Source organism: Harpia harpyja, chromosome 4 (assembly GCF_026419915.1).
Source record: "Harpia harpyja isolate bHarHar1 chromosome 4, bHarHar1 primary haplotype, whole genome shotgun sequence".
NCBI lineage: Eukaryota > Metazoa > Chordata > Aves > Accipitriformes > Accipitridae > Harpia > Harpia harpyja.
In genome coordinates, this window is record NC_068943.1 from 73,617,384 (window position 1) to 73,634,385 (window position 17,002).

Below are 17,002 nucleotides of genomic sequence, written 5' to 3' on the forward strand. Positions count from 1 at the left end.
CGTTTCTTTTCAATTCCTACAGACTTATTTTAACCCTACAGCTCATTATATGCATACCATTTCAGAACAGTTTGAGACCAGTCTTCATATCCTATCTTCCTGCAAGACAAGATACATGCAGAAATTTACTGATACTTTGATGTGAACACAAAACCTGTTAATTTAAGCAGTTTTTCCTGTTTCTAAGACTTTTTTTAACCCATTTTTCTAATACCAAGTTTAGACTACTGCAAATACAGTTGCTACAACTCAGAAAAGAAAAAAAAGATCTAGACTAAACTGGCTTTTTTTTTTTTTAAAAAGTATGCACCTCCTTGCTTGTTTTTCAAGTATAATACAATCTTTGGCAAAATGTTTCTGCATACTTTCCCACAGGAATGCACCAGAATCATGGAGAATTCCTTTCATCATTCTTCAGATTTGACCATGATCAATTACTCTTTTGTGCCATTAATTGAGCCATCATACTGTGCATGACTTGTAAGGTCCATGACATGAGATTAGTTATTCTGTAAACCAGACTATTTACCATAGCCTATTCAGATTTCACTGCCCTATTATGATAGTCCTCCATTTCCATGGACATGGACGGTATTTTCTGGTAAACTTGAATGGATGATGACACTGACTTCTCTTCTACAGGTTTTCCAAAATATTCGAAGCAAGCATAGCGACTTGAGAGTACCTACGCTAACTCTCTCGTCAACAGCCTAAGAAAAAAAAGGAAAAAAATGCTGCAAGAAAAACAAAAAATGAATGTAGCTACTGAGATTTAAATGGTAATATATAATGAATATTGTTTTGATGCAATAAAATATGCAAGTGCCTAATGACTGCGATGTACTCAAGAAATGATGTACTTAAGTAGACCACAAAGGTGTTGTGAAATAAGATACCCTTTGTATACACAAGGCATGCCTTGCTAAAGACTGTGCCCCTGAAGAAGAAGAAATAAAAGACTGATAAGAAGGGAACATCCTACCCCAGGAGGCACCGAAAAGTTGTATAATTGCTAATAGGCATGAAGTCCACAAAAATCTTTGATAACTGAAGGAAAGGTAAAGGCGGCAGGAGGAGATCACAACCACCGACTCAATTCAAGACCAAAAGACCTACCCTGCCCACTCTCCTTGAGCACGTGCTGTAGAATAAAAGAACACTGTACCTTTAATTTGAAGCTGGGAAACTTTAACCCAATAGAAACTGTGCTAGATAAGCAACTACCAGTAATAGTTTTGGGGAAGAACTTTGGAAATTGAATACGTATAACTGAACTGTATAAATTGCTTGCCCATTTAAGCATGAGCTGTGCTAGCTTTGTGGATTACCACCTAGTCCCCATCTTTGCACAAACATGAACTGGAATAAAATACCTCTGCTCTGTGTGTATATTGGTGTTTCACGCACCGGGTAAACGACCCCACTTGTGGGACAACTGCATTGACATGCTTTGGTTTCTGGCAAGTCACATATCAGGGTTGCTTTTTTTTATTTTCCCTCCTCTTAATCCCACAGGCTACTTTGACATGGTTTTAAATGCTGTAAAATAATCTCTTACACTCAGCCGCGTACCAGAATATTGAGGCTAAAAATAGTAACCTATAATACATTTGCTGAGTTAACGCTATCAAAGCTTACTTTAAATCAGAACAAATGACATACTACTTGAAGAATGGACTTTAGTAAAAAACTAGCTTTAGTTTTCAGAAGTTACACTTCAATTTTTTAGAAACAAAACTGATAGTTGAGAAATTTGTTTTATTTCTTTCACAGATGAAAACATAGTATGGGAAATGTTTGCAGTATAAACCGTATTCCACATAAGAAATGCGTAACTTTTTTTTTTTTTAAATCCTCACTGTTTGAGCATAAAAGGCTTGAGAATGATGCAAAAAGAATTTACAGACTTATTTTTCCACTGAGCCTGCCCAAGACAAAAAGAATGTTTTGAGGAGAGGGTTTAAAAGAAACTTTCTAAGGAAAAGTTCGTTCACAACTGCAGTTCCATTATGCCAAAGATAATTTCCTCCAAATTCTCTGAAAAAGAATTTTACATTTGTGCATTCTTCTAACTCTAAACATGCAACATACTACTGTACTAATAAAAAGTATAAAGTACTGGAAGTTCAGGATCTCATTTGTAATATAGAAAAATCAAGAACAAATTCTAACTAAATTCCCTGTTAAGAACTAGAACATTGTCGAGGAAAGAATACGCCAGCAATCAGCACTAATACTAATCACGACCTAGAGCTGCCTCCCCCAGCCATGGTTAAGCAGAAATATGATTACAAAGGTTTTAGGGGTGGTGGTGTTGCCTACCCTATAAGCATTCCTGTCCTAGGGATGAGTGCTCCTAGTGTTCTTGTGCTGCAAATATCAGAGCAGGATACTGGGCAGGCACACATGTTCAGACAGGAAGAAAGCATGGATAGTGTTCCACTGACCTAGCTTTCAGGCAACAAATGAGACTGTCCCACCACAACATGGGAATTTGCTTCAAGAAAGCTTCCTAAAGGTCAGGTAATTTGGAATGAAACCTAGCAGGAAAATACAAAAAGATATAATAGGACTCAGCTTCTTCCCTGAGGAAATTGCACAGGTATCTTTCCATAAACCTCTGATCATTCAGGAAGTTTGACCCTCATTGTTCCTTAGCAGAGGAAGATCATTGTCATGGTTTCAGCCCAGCCAGTAACAAAGCACCGCGCAGCCGCTCGCTCACTCCCCACCCCCGCCGACCACGGTGGGATGAGGAGAAAATATAAAGGCAGGCTCGTGGGTCGAGATAAGGACTGGGAGGGATCACTCTCCACTTATGGTCACAGGCAAAAGACAGGCTCAACTTGGAGAAGAAACAAAATCAATTTAATTTACTACAAATCAAAACAAGAAAAAGGATATTAGGAAGTAAAACCAAACCTTAGAACACCTTCCCCCCACCCCTCCCTCCTTCCCGGCTCAACCCCAGTCCCGGTTCTCTCTACATCTTCCCCCCCAGCGGCGCAGTGGGACAGGGAATGGGGGTTGGAGTAGGTTCTTCACACATTGTCTCTGCTGCTCCTTCCTCCTCAGGGGGAGGACTCCTCACTCATGCCCTGCTCCACCGTGGGGTCCCTCCCATAGGAGACAGTCCTTCACGAACTTCTCCAACGTGAGTCATTTCCACGGGCTGCAGTTCCTCACAAACTTCCCTGGCATGGGTCCTTTTCACAGGCCAATCTTCAGTCACAAACTGCTCCAGCACGGGCTTTCCCATGGAGTCACGGCCATCTGCGGGGGCCTCCGCTCCATCATTCACCTCCACGGGCTGGGGGGGGACAGCCCGCCACCTCACCACGGGCTGCAGGGGCATCCCCTCCTCCGGCGCACCTCCTCCCCCTCCTTCCTCACTGACCTCGGTATCTACAGAGGGGTTCCTCTCACATTCCAATCCCACTACTCGCTGCAGGTTCCCCTTCTGAAATCTGTACTCCCAGAGGCACTACCACTGTCACTGATTGGGCTCGGCCTGGGCCAGAGGCGGGTCTGACTTGGAGCCGGGGGAGCTTCTAGCAGCTTCTCACAGGAGCCACCCCTGCGGCCCCCTCCCTGCTACCAAAAAAACTGCACCACGCAAACCCATAGCAATCGTAAAGGATGACATCTGGATCCCTTCACACATCTGAAGTTTTGAGTCAAAAAAAAAAAGAGTTGCATCAAATGATGGTGGTAGACTGCAAAGCCCCTCAAGTTACATGTTTTAAGACCAACATCAACTACAAAGTGATGAGTGAGGAAGAGACTAATCCAAAGGCACAGTTTCTAACAAACAGTCTTTATGGTATCAGTGTGCCTAACCAACCTGTTCATGATGCCTGATGAAGCCTGGTCACCCATTAACAGCGACCATCACTCAAACAAAACAGAAAAGTGTGTTTCACAGCCCTGCTACAGGAAGAAGACTGCACAGCTGGAGAGGATCCAGGTCCATGGTCCTGACAGCGACATCTTGTGCCTCGATGTTATGCAGAACTGCTGCTGTGCCATAGCGCCAAGCTCTGCTGACGTCAATCCTACAACTACCAGCAGCAACGAAGCTCACACCCCAGGTAGAGCACAGCAGTTTCTAACAGCACAGAATCAGTCATCACCTTTGCAATGACTGGTGATGGATTTTATGAGACTGATGGGACTACACAGTTAACCAGTACCAGAAGAATTATTTGTTTTCAATAGTGTTAGAGCCAGAGAATGCTTCCCCAGTGCTAATAAGTAGGCCTCATTCACCAAACAAGATCCTTCTGCGACCACCCCTGCTACACTTCAGCAGTCCGAGATGGCACAGTCAGGGAAGAAGAAGGGAGACCAGACAGCATTTCCTGTGTCTGATGAGCAGCTCTGCACCACATCTCAAGGGTGACAAGATTGGGCTAAGTTGCTCTCTTCTTACAGGTTGTCAACTCCACACTCAGAAGAGCTCTCATCAAGAAAAACTGGAGAACGAAGAACATAAATCCTGAGGTTTAAAATCCTGCTCCTGCTACAGGGCAGAATGTCACTTGCATTACCCTCTGTGAGAGAAGAGGTGAAACACATTCATGGACGGGATACAGCCCTTACAGTCAGCATATGAAAGAAACCTCTGGCAAAGCCACCAAACCAGGAAATCAACAAGAAACAAGAGCTAGAAAGATTCTGTGCACAGAAATATTCAAATTTACAAGGTTTGCTAGCAGGAAATAAAATGGCAGAGAGCTTTCTCCGCTCTGTGCCACACTTACCAGAAGCAGAGGAGATCTCATGAGATAAGGCATTATTCTACCACTGCTAGACTCTGTGTGTACACTCTCTTGAGCAAGACAACCACTACATTGCCAGAAAGTCTGACGATTTTCCTCAAACCTTAAGTCTTCATGTGCAATGGGGTCTTTCCAACTGATACTTTTATTGGGTGTACAGGAAGAGGGAAAAGAGTTAATTATACTGTGACTTGCTGTACTGTCACGCAGCCACAACTAGTTATGGAAAGCCACTGCTAGGGTGGTCAGGGTAAGACTGCCTTTTTGGGGAACAATACTATCTTAGATTAGACTAAGCTAGTCAAAAGTCTTGGCAAGACATTACAGTATTTTAATAATTATGATATGTCACCCTAATTATTTGTTATTGGGGATAGAGGGGAGAGGGAGCTAAATAAGGAATGAATATGGCCACCAATTTTTTAGGCTCCTTTATTACAAAGGGAGCAGATGTCTTACTGCTTCAGTCAACGAGAAAAGATACTCCACAAAACCATTCAGGAGCAAGCTTAACTCTAAAAGTTACAAATTGCATTACATCCTGGCTAAAACATCCTTGTAAAAACACTTTGGTTACTTCTATTACATATCTTAAAAATCAGATTGTGTTGCATCTTCTTGACCAAAGTTTTTCAACTCTGAAGTCAGTATTACATGTTAAGAGAACAAAATTAGTATCAGTCTCAAATGTGGAAAAAAAAAAAAATCAAGGTACATCATTCAAATTTAGAATGGACACACATTAAGTTATTTCTGCCTAGAACTGTCTACTAGTTACTCTTCTCTTACCCAAAACTGTGGTTAGGTGTACCCTTTCTGTGTCCTGCTCAATTCAGTTTCCCTGGTTTCTGATTTTCCATTCTACTTTAAAATCAACACAACCATACTAGCCTGCCACTGAAAAGAATTATTTACTTACTATAGATATATAGATATTTCATTTTTGGCTAAGTATTTCAAGTTATTCAACTAGAATGAACAGGTTACCTTATTATCAGAATTCCAACAATGCCAGTCAGCATTTTTCATACTATCAGTTATGGTGTTACTTTTCTGAGACTCAAAAAGTTACCCACCTTTCCACAGTAACCTCTTTCAGCATTAAGCAAGTGAGAATACTTTTCTCTTTTCTGTTAAGGAAGCTGCTCATAGAAACTAGCGAAGTTTTTATTATTTGGCAATATCATTTTATTCTTGCAAAATACAATAAAAACCCCTGTTTCTTCTGCATTTCTTAACATTTACGTTCACTTACTTGAAGCTGCTAGCTGAAAAACAGCAAGAACAGTATATTTATATAGGCCACTAGTTAGTCAGCACTGATCATAATATGATTAGATAAATAATACTTGGAGTTCAATATTCCTTTCACTCACAAATTGAGAGAGATTCTCCATTTTCGCAGCTAAATACAAAACTGAGAGGAACTGAAGAATAGAATGAAAGAAGGATACAGAAGAAGCCCCACCTTCACCTGACACACAAAAAAAGGACAGATATATATAGCATACATATAATCATCCACTTTCTGCAGCTTTCTATTCATTATTTTTCCTGTATCTGATAGGATCTTCTCTCAAGACCATTGGTCCAGAAACAATTACAGAACTCTCTGCAATGCCACCTTTCAAGAAACACATATTTTTCAATTCTGCTAGACAAAATTAATCATTTTATTTCTATGCCATTCAGGCCAGAATCCAGAAGAACTTGAAACTGCCTAACTGTATCAAATCCAAATTCAAAAATGGGACATTATTCTATTCTGCCTTCCCCCTTAGAAGATTAGATCTAAATAACTTGCCCATTGAAGAAGAAATTCCTTGTCATAGAATGTTAAATGGATGAGAACCAACAAATTATTACTGCATATAGTCATTCTTTTTCCAAAGAGATTTTTCTTAAAGGGCAATCTGAACTCACAGAAAAAGCATACTTCAACTTTTAAGACCTGAATAGCCAGTATTTTTTTTAAGCAACTTTATGTATGTTGATTCTCACTGATGAGAACAGTGAAACTCATCAAGTTCACTCTACAGACCTTAATTTTTTTTTTTCTCCTTCCTATCCATTCCCAGCTTATGATAATGCACATTCCTTTACCAAAGGATCTGACCTGAGGTATTTCATTACCTCTTCTGCAATCAAAAACCAAACTGAACAATCAGATGCATTCATTTATAAATCCTAAAGGAAATCAAAGATGAAACAGCTGAACTATTCACTGCTGTTTGCAACCTCTCAAACCAGGGTTGGTTCAAGAAGACGACAAGTATACAGTAAATTTTTAAACAAATGGACCACAAAATCCAAAGAAAAACAGAATAAGCAGCATAGTGTCTACCCTCGGTAAGTTTCTAGAAACTGCCACAAAACTTCATTAAAGAACAGAATTAATCAACATATGGATGAATATAATATACCAGGTACGAGAAGTCAACATGCTTTTGTAAAAGGAAATCATATCCAACAAACCTCTGAAAATGTTAACAAGCATGTGCCTAATGGAAACATCAATTAAGCTGTCTACACAATTTTCAAAGTCTTTCAACAACATCTCTCAAAGGAAACTAAAAACAAACAGACTAGAGATCCTTGAACAGATGAATAATTGGTTAAGGTATCAGGAAGTAAAGCAAGCTAGAATAAAGACAGGCTGGCAGTAATTGATTAGTTCATGGGTGAGGGTAATTGGCAGAGACCCTCAGGGATCTGTGCTGCTGAGTTTATTCATAAATAACATGGAAAATTAGAACAAGAATATTAAGGTGATAAGTGTGCTGACAGTACCAAAGCTGACACTACCAAAGGTAGAAATTAGGATTCCAGTGAAGAACTACAGAAAGACTTACAATTTTTATTGTCCAACTATGTAAATGTGAAGCGATACATAAACACAATGGACTTTGAGCTGACAATTAACACTGAAGAATGAGACTCTAGTTTCATAGTAGGTTGTTCCAAGGAAGTATCTGCTTAACGCTTGCAGCATCAAAAGACTAATCCAGTATGAAGATCAGAGAAAGAAAACAAAACCAAACATAATTATTCCACATCATAAATACAGCATACCCACATCTTGAATATACTACGTTGTTGTGTTTCTCTTTTATAAAAGAAAGATTAAATAGAATGGTTAAAAAAATAAAGTTAGAGAAGAGCAAGAAGAATACGAGGTACAGGAAGAACTTGATTAAGACTAGAAAAAGATGGAGATATGAATAAGTTTATGAAACAAAGAAACAGAGGGAATTAATTAGGTGAATGCAATGGAACTGGAAGGTAGAAAATTCTTCTTCACATAACACACTTTGAGGCTTATACAGACATTTCTGAACACACAAAGAAACCTCATTCCACTCTGATGTTCTAATACAGCTCTGATGATCTAAGGCTTAGACTACTTCAGAGACTACCCCTTCAAAGAAACTCTTCATTGGTAGAACCAACACATAAGCATGAATACTGAGCCAGAATCACCACATAAACCCCCAAATCCTGTCTTGTGAAGAGTTCAGCACAGAGCTAAGGAAAATACACCCACTGTGATACAAGAAACAGTCCCAGCTGGTACTGAACAATGGTACAGACATTTTACAATCAATGAAATGTAATCAAGACTAATTTTATGTTATTTTAAATAAAATACATCAACTCGCATATTATGTTGAATGATTTTTCTTAATCTCAGTCATTCAAAAAGCCTGTATTCTCTCAAGAATCAAGTTTGAAAGAAGTGTCATTCGATACCATTGGTTTTTTTAAACCTCTTCCAGTTTTATTTCAAACCTTGATCCTACAAAAAAAGGGTGTATTTACAGAAATGTCCTAGTGAGGCTATTTAGCAGTTTCTTCCCACCCCCCCACCACTTTTCAGAATATGAGAGATTCAATATTACAGAAATTGCTAAACCATCCTGTTTCAACTTATGACTCAAGCTCTTAACACAGGTGAAAGTCACACTACTCAATAACAGAAAAAATCTGAAAGCTTCCCCCTCAGCCCCCCAAATTAGCAAAGAAATCCAATCCATGCCACCATTCATTGCTTCACAAATTTCAAATCAGTGAACACTTATTCAGTCCAAAGTTTCTATTATTCAAACTCTATGGCTCTTTTAGAGAAAACTTCAAGTACTTGCAATTTCAGAGAGACCTATTTATTGATCCACTGGTGACAGAAGCAGAAGAAATGAAAAAAATAATAAAAATCACTATTAGAATGGCAAATCGTATTCTCATAGCAAGAAATGCAGATGAAATATGTTACCTCATCATGTGTGTATCTGTAATCTGCCTTCTTTGACTTCAGATCCCATAATACCACTGTTCCAGACTCAAAGCCAATCAGAAGCTGCAATAATAAGCAGATATATTAAGTCTTTATAAGGATAAGCAAAATAATACCATTTCAAATGCCTGTAGTTTTTGCCCTGAAGAGATGCAGCATAATACTACATGTAGTAACTGCAAGTAGTTATGAAGACAAAAATTAGTGAGAAGCAGTGAAGACCTCAATGTTAGAGAGGTTTACTTTGTACTTGTTGCCATCCTCCTAAACTTCCTGCTGATACAACTGGCATTCATGCAAAGTTAGAAAAAAAAAAAAAAGCATTCCTCTGAAGAATCCTTGGAAATCCCTTTGAGCTCCAGAAAGGTCAACATTAAACTTTCCTAAGTATATTCCTTCCTGAGTGAAAATGGGGGGGCTGGAAAAGAGAACTTTTTATTGTGCATTTTCCTCACTGGAATTTGTTCTGCTTAGATTTGCTGGAAGAACACACTTTCCTTCCTAAAGTTCTAGGTAATGGTTCATTGCCTATAAAGAAACTATGTAATATAAGCTTTCTCCAGATGTTAATCACAACTGAGATAACTGGCTAAAGGAACACCAAGAAAATTAGTTATTAAGAAAAGGAAAGCTAGAGAGAAATTAAACAAGATAATTTTGCAAATAATCTTTTTGCTAGAAGCAATATTAAACCACTTCTGAAGGAAGTGAAGATTCAAATTGCTCATAATAATTGGTCTAACACACTGAGTATCTAAGTGCTTTGCTGTCCTATCTTAAGTGACGCTTCTCTTAATGAAACCAAAACAAGGCCAACATAAGGCAGTAGTAACAGTCTTGGCACTTGATATATAGGAGGCAATGCAGCTTCATCTTTCATAGTTGCTGGACCTACTGTGAGATCTTTCCTTTGAGCAATGTTGCTACAGGAGAAGCAGCTCCTAGCGTTAAGAAGCACGCCTTCACTCTCACTTCTTTCTCCCAGTGTGGACATACAAAAAGGAGTAGTTGGCTGCTGGGATTTACTCACTGTTGAAACAGCCTATTTCCTGTGAGCAAACAGAAGTGCCCTGAGGAATGTCCCTCATATTACAAGTTAGAAAACACTGCCTTCACACGCATGCCATTGTAGTCAAGGACAGAGATCTAAATCAATATGGCCTATTGCTGTACCTAGAGGTTTTGCCCAGACAGACTTTTCAGCTTAAGATTTTCAAGGTGTACAGTTATTTCCAGTATGAAAAACAACAGAGGATCTCCTACCAGCTTACAGATAAAATATTTGATCTATTTCAATGCTATACGACACAAAAATACCCTAAAAATATTATAACATTTGGTCTAGCAAAAATGAATATTAGAATTTTTTTCTCACTAGTGTCACGTATACTATTATTTTAAATTATCTTGCTTATTATAAGCCATATTTTATAGTTTTTCTATTTTAACTTTAAACATTAGAAAAAATCACAGTGATTAGAAGGCTAAAAGCATGAACAAATTTTAAAAGTGAGTACACAGGAGGTTCTTGCAACTGCACAGGTTTTTTTCAGCAATATTTTTCTTATGAGAAAGAAGAGGAGTGTAAGATCAGATTCTAAAGCACCGATTGATAGCATGATTGATAAAAACAGTAATTCTTAAACTTTAATTGACAATAATTAAATGTGGGGTGGGGGTGGAATACACCAGAATAAATAGATCATTTGTCTTTCCTGAAGTTACCATAGCTTAATTGCATTCGTATTCTAGGGTCAATGATTCTGGAACACAATTCAAACTTAATTCTACAGAGAAACTCATTAGTTACGCACTTATGGCAGTAAGCTTCATCCCCATGAAAAAAAACTGTATACATGAAATTCTCCCTGATGGACTGAAACCTCAGGTGTCTAGGATACAAGCTTATAACTAGCATGGTATTAAAACATTCAAACCGCTGCTGAGACAATAGTGTCATTCCCTCTCTCCAGTTTTATCCACCACTAACATGTCAAATGAAAAGCAAGTAAACCAAAAAATAATATTTCTCCTGCATATGTGGAACAGTAGTACAAAAGATTATTTTCTCTCTTTGAAGATTCTTCACAAATGGAAGTTCAAAACTCTAGGATATTTTAGACATTACACTGACAAAAATAATAATTCAAAGTTTAATTCAACAATTACTCAATCACCTATGCCTGATTAATTTAGAGCAAAGTCATTAACGAAAATGTGTTTCAAGTGGCATCAAGGTGTCTCTGGTTAAGTTATAACCACACTTTTGGAAAAGATGCATGCAAGTCTGCTGTTTTCAAATCCTTCTTTCCTATTTTGCTTTATTCCTATTGTCAAAATTAAGGAACCCCCTGCCTGCTTACTTTTCAGTGTGGACCAAGGGATCTGAACAAAAGTTGCAGCAGACCACAAAGATTTTCTAAATAACCGTATGAGGCACACAAGCTAAAGAGGCTGAAGATCCCTCATGGAGTGGATGAGTCATGTGATCCCATCCCAAGACTTGTAGAAGAGGTCTGTTACAGACTTAGTCTTGCAACCATGACTTAAGTGGGGAATGTATGATTTGGTATTACAGTAATTGCTGTCACCTAGAGAATGCATATTAACATTTTAACTCCTTGCTTTCTCTTTTAATTCATGAAGTCTTCACTGTGAACTGAAGTTATGTGTTCTGTGTTGTTTTTGCATGAGCCTCATAACAGATATCCCAAAGCAAAGGGTAATACCTGTAGAATTAATTTAATAATACAGAAGGAACTCATGACCATTGAGTTCATAACTTAAGTTCTCCTTTGTGGCTGCTATGTCACAGGACATAAAAATTACTGTCTTGCAAGGGCTTCAAGAATGTGTACTGTAAAACTTTTTGTCAAGGTAAAAAGATGATTATGTTAATATTATCTCAAAAGAAGGAAAAGACAAGTCTAATACATAGCTCTTTCTTACATGTTTTAGTTGAGTTGACTGTCTAGTTGCACTACAGCCCAGTTAGGTTTTAAGAAGTTTTTTATAATCACTAGATGCTGTCTGCTAAACGAGAGGATGTCGGTTAGACCTCAAATCCCATAAAAACTGCTGCCTTGTATTAGCTAAACTAAAGACAAAGTACACAGTATTCTATATAAATATGCTATACAAATACATATTTTAAAGTTGTGAAACAGTAACACCAAAGACCTTTGTAAAGTTTATTTAATTTCCACCCCACTCAAGTTATGATTGGGTTTTTTTGGTAACATCTTAATTTTTACCACCATAAGTAAAATTCTTTGGTATTGTTTTCAAGAATTTTTGCAATTAAACATTTTCAGCTGTGTTTTCAAATGTTTCTGATTACAAGATGCATTCAATTATTCCAGTAATGTGTCCTACAGCCATGTCTGTACCTTGCTTCATATTATTTTCCGAGCCTAAAACCTTGATTTAGCCTTCCTTTATGCTTTCAACATTGTCCTCATCTACTTAATCCTTCCTTAAAAAGCAGTGGCATCTTACTTTAAAAAAAAAGTCTTGCTTAAAGAATATTGTATTGAATGGTCTTTAAACATATCCTACCTTTCCTTCATCCATTGGATTGTCACTAATGTGGACAATAGGTCCTGGGTGAGATTTGGACGACCTAAACAAAAAAATATTTCAATTAAAAAAAAAAATTTCCCCTGCCAGAACTGCATCTCAAAATGATTGCAAGTAATACAGATTCTACAGATGTAGACTCCATGTAAGCAAGCTATTGACATTTCAGCATGGAGTCACTTTTACTTTTATCTTCAAGCCCATAAATACTTTCTGTCTATTTTTAGGCACTTAATTTCTGTCTTTTAATAAGTAAAGACTTATTTACTGCTTATTTGCAACACAGAAAAAAATTGTCAGTAGCTTTACAATATCTGTCTTAATGTTTGTTGTTACAGAATTGACACAGTTGGATAAAATGTTTATTTTTATGCTGGAAAAGAGGTCTTGCCATTATTCACAAACTGCCCAAGCTGGGTATTGTTAAAACAACAGAGTTAAGACTTTATGTTGACTTCTTGCTATTGAAGAAGATGGACTAATGAAGAGCTATGTTTTTTTCAACAGCCTTTGGCAAGTGATGGACTTAATGTATGTTTTGAAGATATACATAGCATTCTGGGAACAAAATAACAGCACAGGAACAGCAGCACACAAGTATATGTTTTCACCCACAAAACACTATATTTGCATACACAAGTTCATTATTAAAAAAGGAGAAGCAATAACAATAGCTGTAAAATATACTTCGCTCTTGGAATAGGCTTATTTAAATTTACATTGTCAGCCAGTAATTTTATACTCAGTATGCATCAGCCCTCTTACAATGCCTATCTTTATACTTTGGCTTTAACCCCAAAACTGTAGAAGTGACATACCTGCCCAAGTACCAGCCACATCATATTTTAACATGTATTATTTTTCTAGTTCTTTATCACCACAGATAATGATTTTTATGTCTATTTTTATGTCTATTCCAGGTACTATAATAAAATAGTGTTATAGGCAGAAACATATATATTAACATTAACACTTCACATTTATGAGAATAAAAAGTATTTACATGATTATTTACATATTTTGATCATGTATTTGGTGTAGTGAGACTAATATGGAGGCCACTGTAGGTAACAATGACATTTCTGCAACTGATATTAATAACATCTGGGACACTTCCGTTCCCTCCCATCAACAGACAATACTTGATTAAACTCACAGTTCAATGGCTTTATTCCACATGATGACATAGCCTGAGAGAGTAAATGATTCCACATTGACAATGTGAATGTTTCCTCTTTCGGTGCCCACATATAGCCATTTACTTTGGAAAGGCAGATGACAAAATGTTATCCTGAAAGAGAAAGCCACCAAAAAAGGAATTAAAGAAAAGTCTATCAGATATCCTACACTTCAAGGTCTACATTGCCAAAAAATAGAAGAAAAACAATAGGCAAACAGGAAGAAATAAGACAAGTTACAGGCAGAGAAAAGTAGCAAAGCCAGTACATAACAAAAGCAAGAAATCCACAGACAATGTAAAAACTTAAACAAAAAATAGGAAACAAGGTATTCTAAAACTATTAAGTCATTCAGATAAAAATCACTCAGCCACCTTTGAAAGTTATCATACTGAATGTATTTGCTCAAGATTGCTGTCATTTTAAACTTAAAATACAATACTCCTATGTTATAATCTACAAATCTCCCTTTGAAATCTATCTAATTTCAAGTTTTAAAGAACAAAGGATTTTTAGAAGTAGCCTTATGCAGATTATGCTGGTTTCAAGTGAGGGGACAAAGGCAGAAAATAAAGCATAAGAAATGTAAGTTTATATGTAACCCAAAATATCCCCTACAGAGCAAACCTAAACCCAATCCTAAACAATTATAAAAGTCATTTTAAAAGTAGTTTAAATTTGGGGCTACTATTTTACTTAAACCACATTTTAATTTTCTGCCTTATAGTTTTCTTTTCTGCTAGAAGGAAGTACCTGAAAAAAATGCAAAAGCTAATGAGGTTTGTACCAGCAGAGAACTCTTCTTTGACCATAGCTCCAGTGCAAATATTAGTATTTGAAAACTTGGTTATTTCTGTCCTCTTGGGTCCTGCTTATTGTTTACTGTTTCTTCAAAATTGATAAGGAAATAATGTCTGTAGGAACTGAAGCTTCTAAAGTATCTGATTTTTCTATACAACAGAAATACTAACTTGAAATTAGAGTCTAGAAACTTTCTGGAAACTGTAAACTCTAAACCATTTTAATCTGACAGGGTCCAATATTGAAAGAAATTGCCAAGCTACTTGGACTATCAAACTTGGGCTTTCAGAAATGTTTCAGTGATAAGGTAAAATAATTATTCAGTGGAAATTTGTTCTGTCAGCTCTAATCCTTAGCTTTACAGATTTTTTTATTCTTGTTTTCTCCCAGTTGGGCTCCCTTCTTGCCACATCCATGCATCACTTCACAAACCTGTTAATAAGTATTTATGCAAAGAACAGCTTTAGATCCTTTGCATTAGATGCTGTATATACACACTTAGCCTTTGCTTCTGTGCTGAAGTTAACAGCAGCAATGAAAAATAATTGCTAACAGCTGAAAAGATATTAATTTGTATTACAGGTTTCAAAAGTTAAAGCTTCTGTAGTAATACTACCTGGATCAAAAGTGTACCTCTTTACTTTTTATATCACTAATTTCCTTCTAGTTAGGGAATACAGCTTGCTCAAGCAAATCTTTAATTTATCCATTTTCTAACTTTCTTGATTTTTTGTGCTTAAATATTTAAGCCAAAAGGCTGCACTAACTTACTTTACTGAAGTTTCAGAGAAAAAGGACTACATACAAGATTTAAAATGCTTTTCCAACTCATTGAACTTTCAGAGGTTGTAGCATTTTTACTAAGCATAGTGATCTGCTGTCCTGGTTTCAGCTGGGATAGAGTTAATTGTGTTCCTAGTAGCTGGTACAGTGCTATATTTTGAGTTCAGTATGAGAAGAATGTTGATAACACTGATGTTTTCAGTTGTTGCTCAGTAGTGTTTAGACTAATGTCAAGGATTTTTCAGCTTCTCATGCCCAGCCAGTGAGAAAGCTGGAGGGGCACAAGAAGTTGGCCCAGGACACAGCCAGGGCAGCTGACCCAAACTGGCCAACGGGGTATTCCATACCATGTGATGCCACATCTAGTGTATAAACTGGGGGGAGTGGGGGCAGGGGATCGCCACTCGGGGACTAGCTGGGTGTTGATTGGTGGGTGGTGAGCAATTGCACTGTGCATAATTTGTACATTCCAATCCTTTTATTATTACTGTTGTCATTTTATTAGTGTTATCTTTATCATTATTAGTTTCTTCTTTTCTGTTCTATTAAACCATTCTTATCTCAACCCACGAGTTTTACTTCTTTTCCCGATTTTTACCCCCATCCCACTGGGTGAGGGGGGAGTGAGTGAGCGGCTGCGTGGTGCTTAGTTGCTGGCTGGGGTTAAACCACGACATCTGCAAACACCACAGGTTAAGAGACAGGTTAAGAGACTTGACTTTCCCCAATGTCCTTGAAAAAAAATATTTTACTGGAAGCTAAATCACATACATCTGTACACACGCTTCCTAGGCATGCCCCAAAACCTTACTGCCCAGTAACAGAGCTCTCCCACTACAAGCAGGTCATGGGGAAGGAGAAAGAGATGCAGCATGAAAACATAAAACCCTGCAACACCACAGCTTCTTTTTGTGCCAGGACTCCATGTGCCAGCAGCAGCTGACAGCCAGATCAGTTGGATCTAAAAACATGGCCTAGCAGCCAGAAATAATATTCAGGAGCAGGGTCATGAGCCTATCTGTCTTGATCTGAGAGTTAATATTGTCAGTTACAGTTGTCCAACACTTTCATTACAGAACCTGATCTATTTCATGTCATTTAAAGGTGGGCAAAAATATAAGTTGGGGCTGCAACTTTGACTGCTATAGCAAAAAGGCAACACTTAAAGAAGTGTCCAACTCCAATACTCTTGATACACTATTTGAATATGCAGCCATATTCAATTTGTCTCCTCTGTGCAAGTAAGATTAATTTTGTCAAGAGTTAGCAAGCAATGAAATGATTCCACACCAAAAATAAATTGAGTTCAACTAGTAACTTCACAAAATGATTACAAACTCTCAAAGGCAGGAGGTTGAAGAGACTTCAAAATTGTTAAGTGTAGGCACATATAAAACAGGTTTCTTAACCTTATCCTTCAAAGTGTGCTTTTACCAGTCTTCTACAATCAGAAAAAAAGTCTTGTATGATTTTTATATAACCTAAAAAATATTCTTAGAACTTATGTTTCACAGAACGACTGATGACTACTTAAATTCAAAAAGGAATCTGTCATGCTGATCCTGCTATAATGAAAGAAGCCCCATTTC

At 37.4% G+C, this 17,002-nt stretch overlaps 1 protein-coding gene across 14 annotated transcripts in view; it reads right to left on the minus strand.

The window, feature by feature from the left end:
• STXBP5 (syntaxin binding protein 5) overlaps positions 1-17,002 on the minus strand; it is a 123,871-nt gene that overhangs the window by 63,130 nt on the left and 43,739 nt on the right. For all 14 annotated transcript variants that reach the window (XM_052784781.1, XM_052784780.1, XM_052784777.1 and 11 more), the window contains exons 5-7: positions 13,808-13,942; positions 12,631-12,694; positions 9,052-9,135 (exon numbers count right to left, since the gene is read on the minus strand). In XM_052784781.1, the coding sequence (XP_052640741.1) occupies positions 9,052-9,135; positions 12,631-12,694; positions 13,808-13,942 (283 nt within the window). The remainder of the gene's footprint in view (positions 1-9,051; positions 9,136-12,630; positions 12,695-13,807; positions 13,943-17,002) is intronic.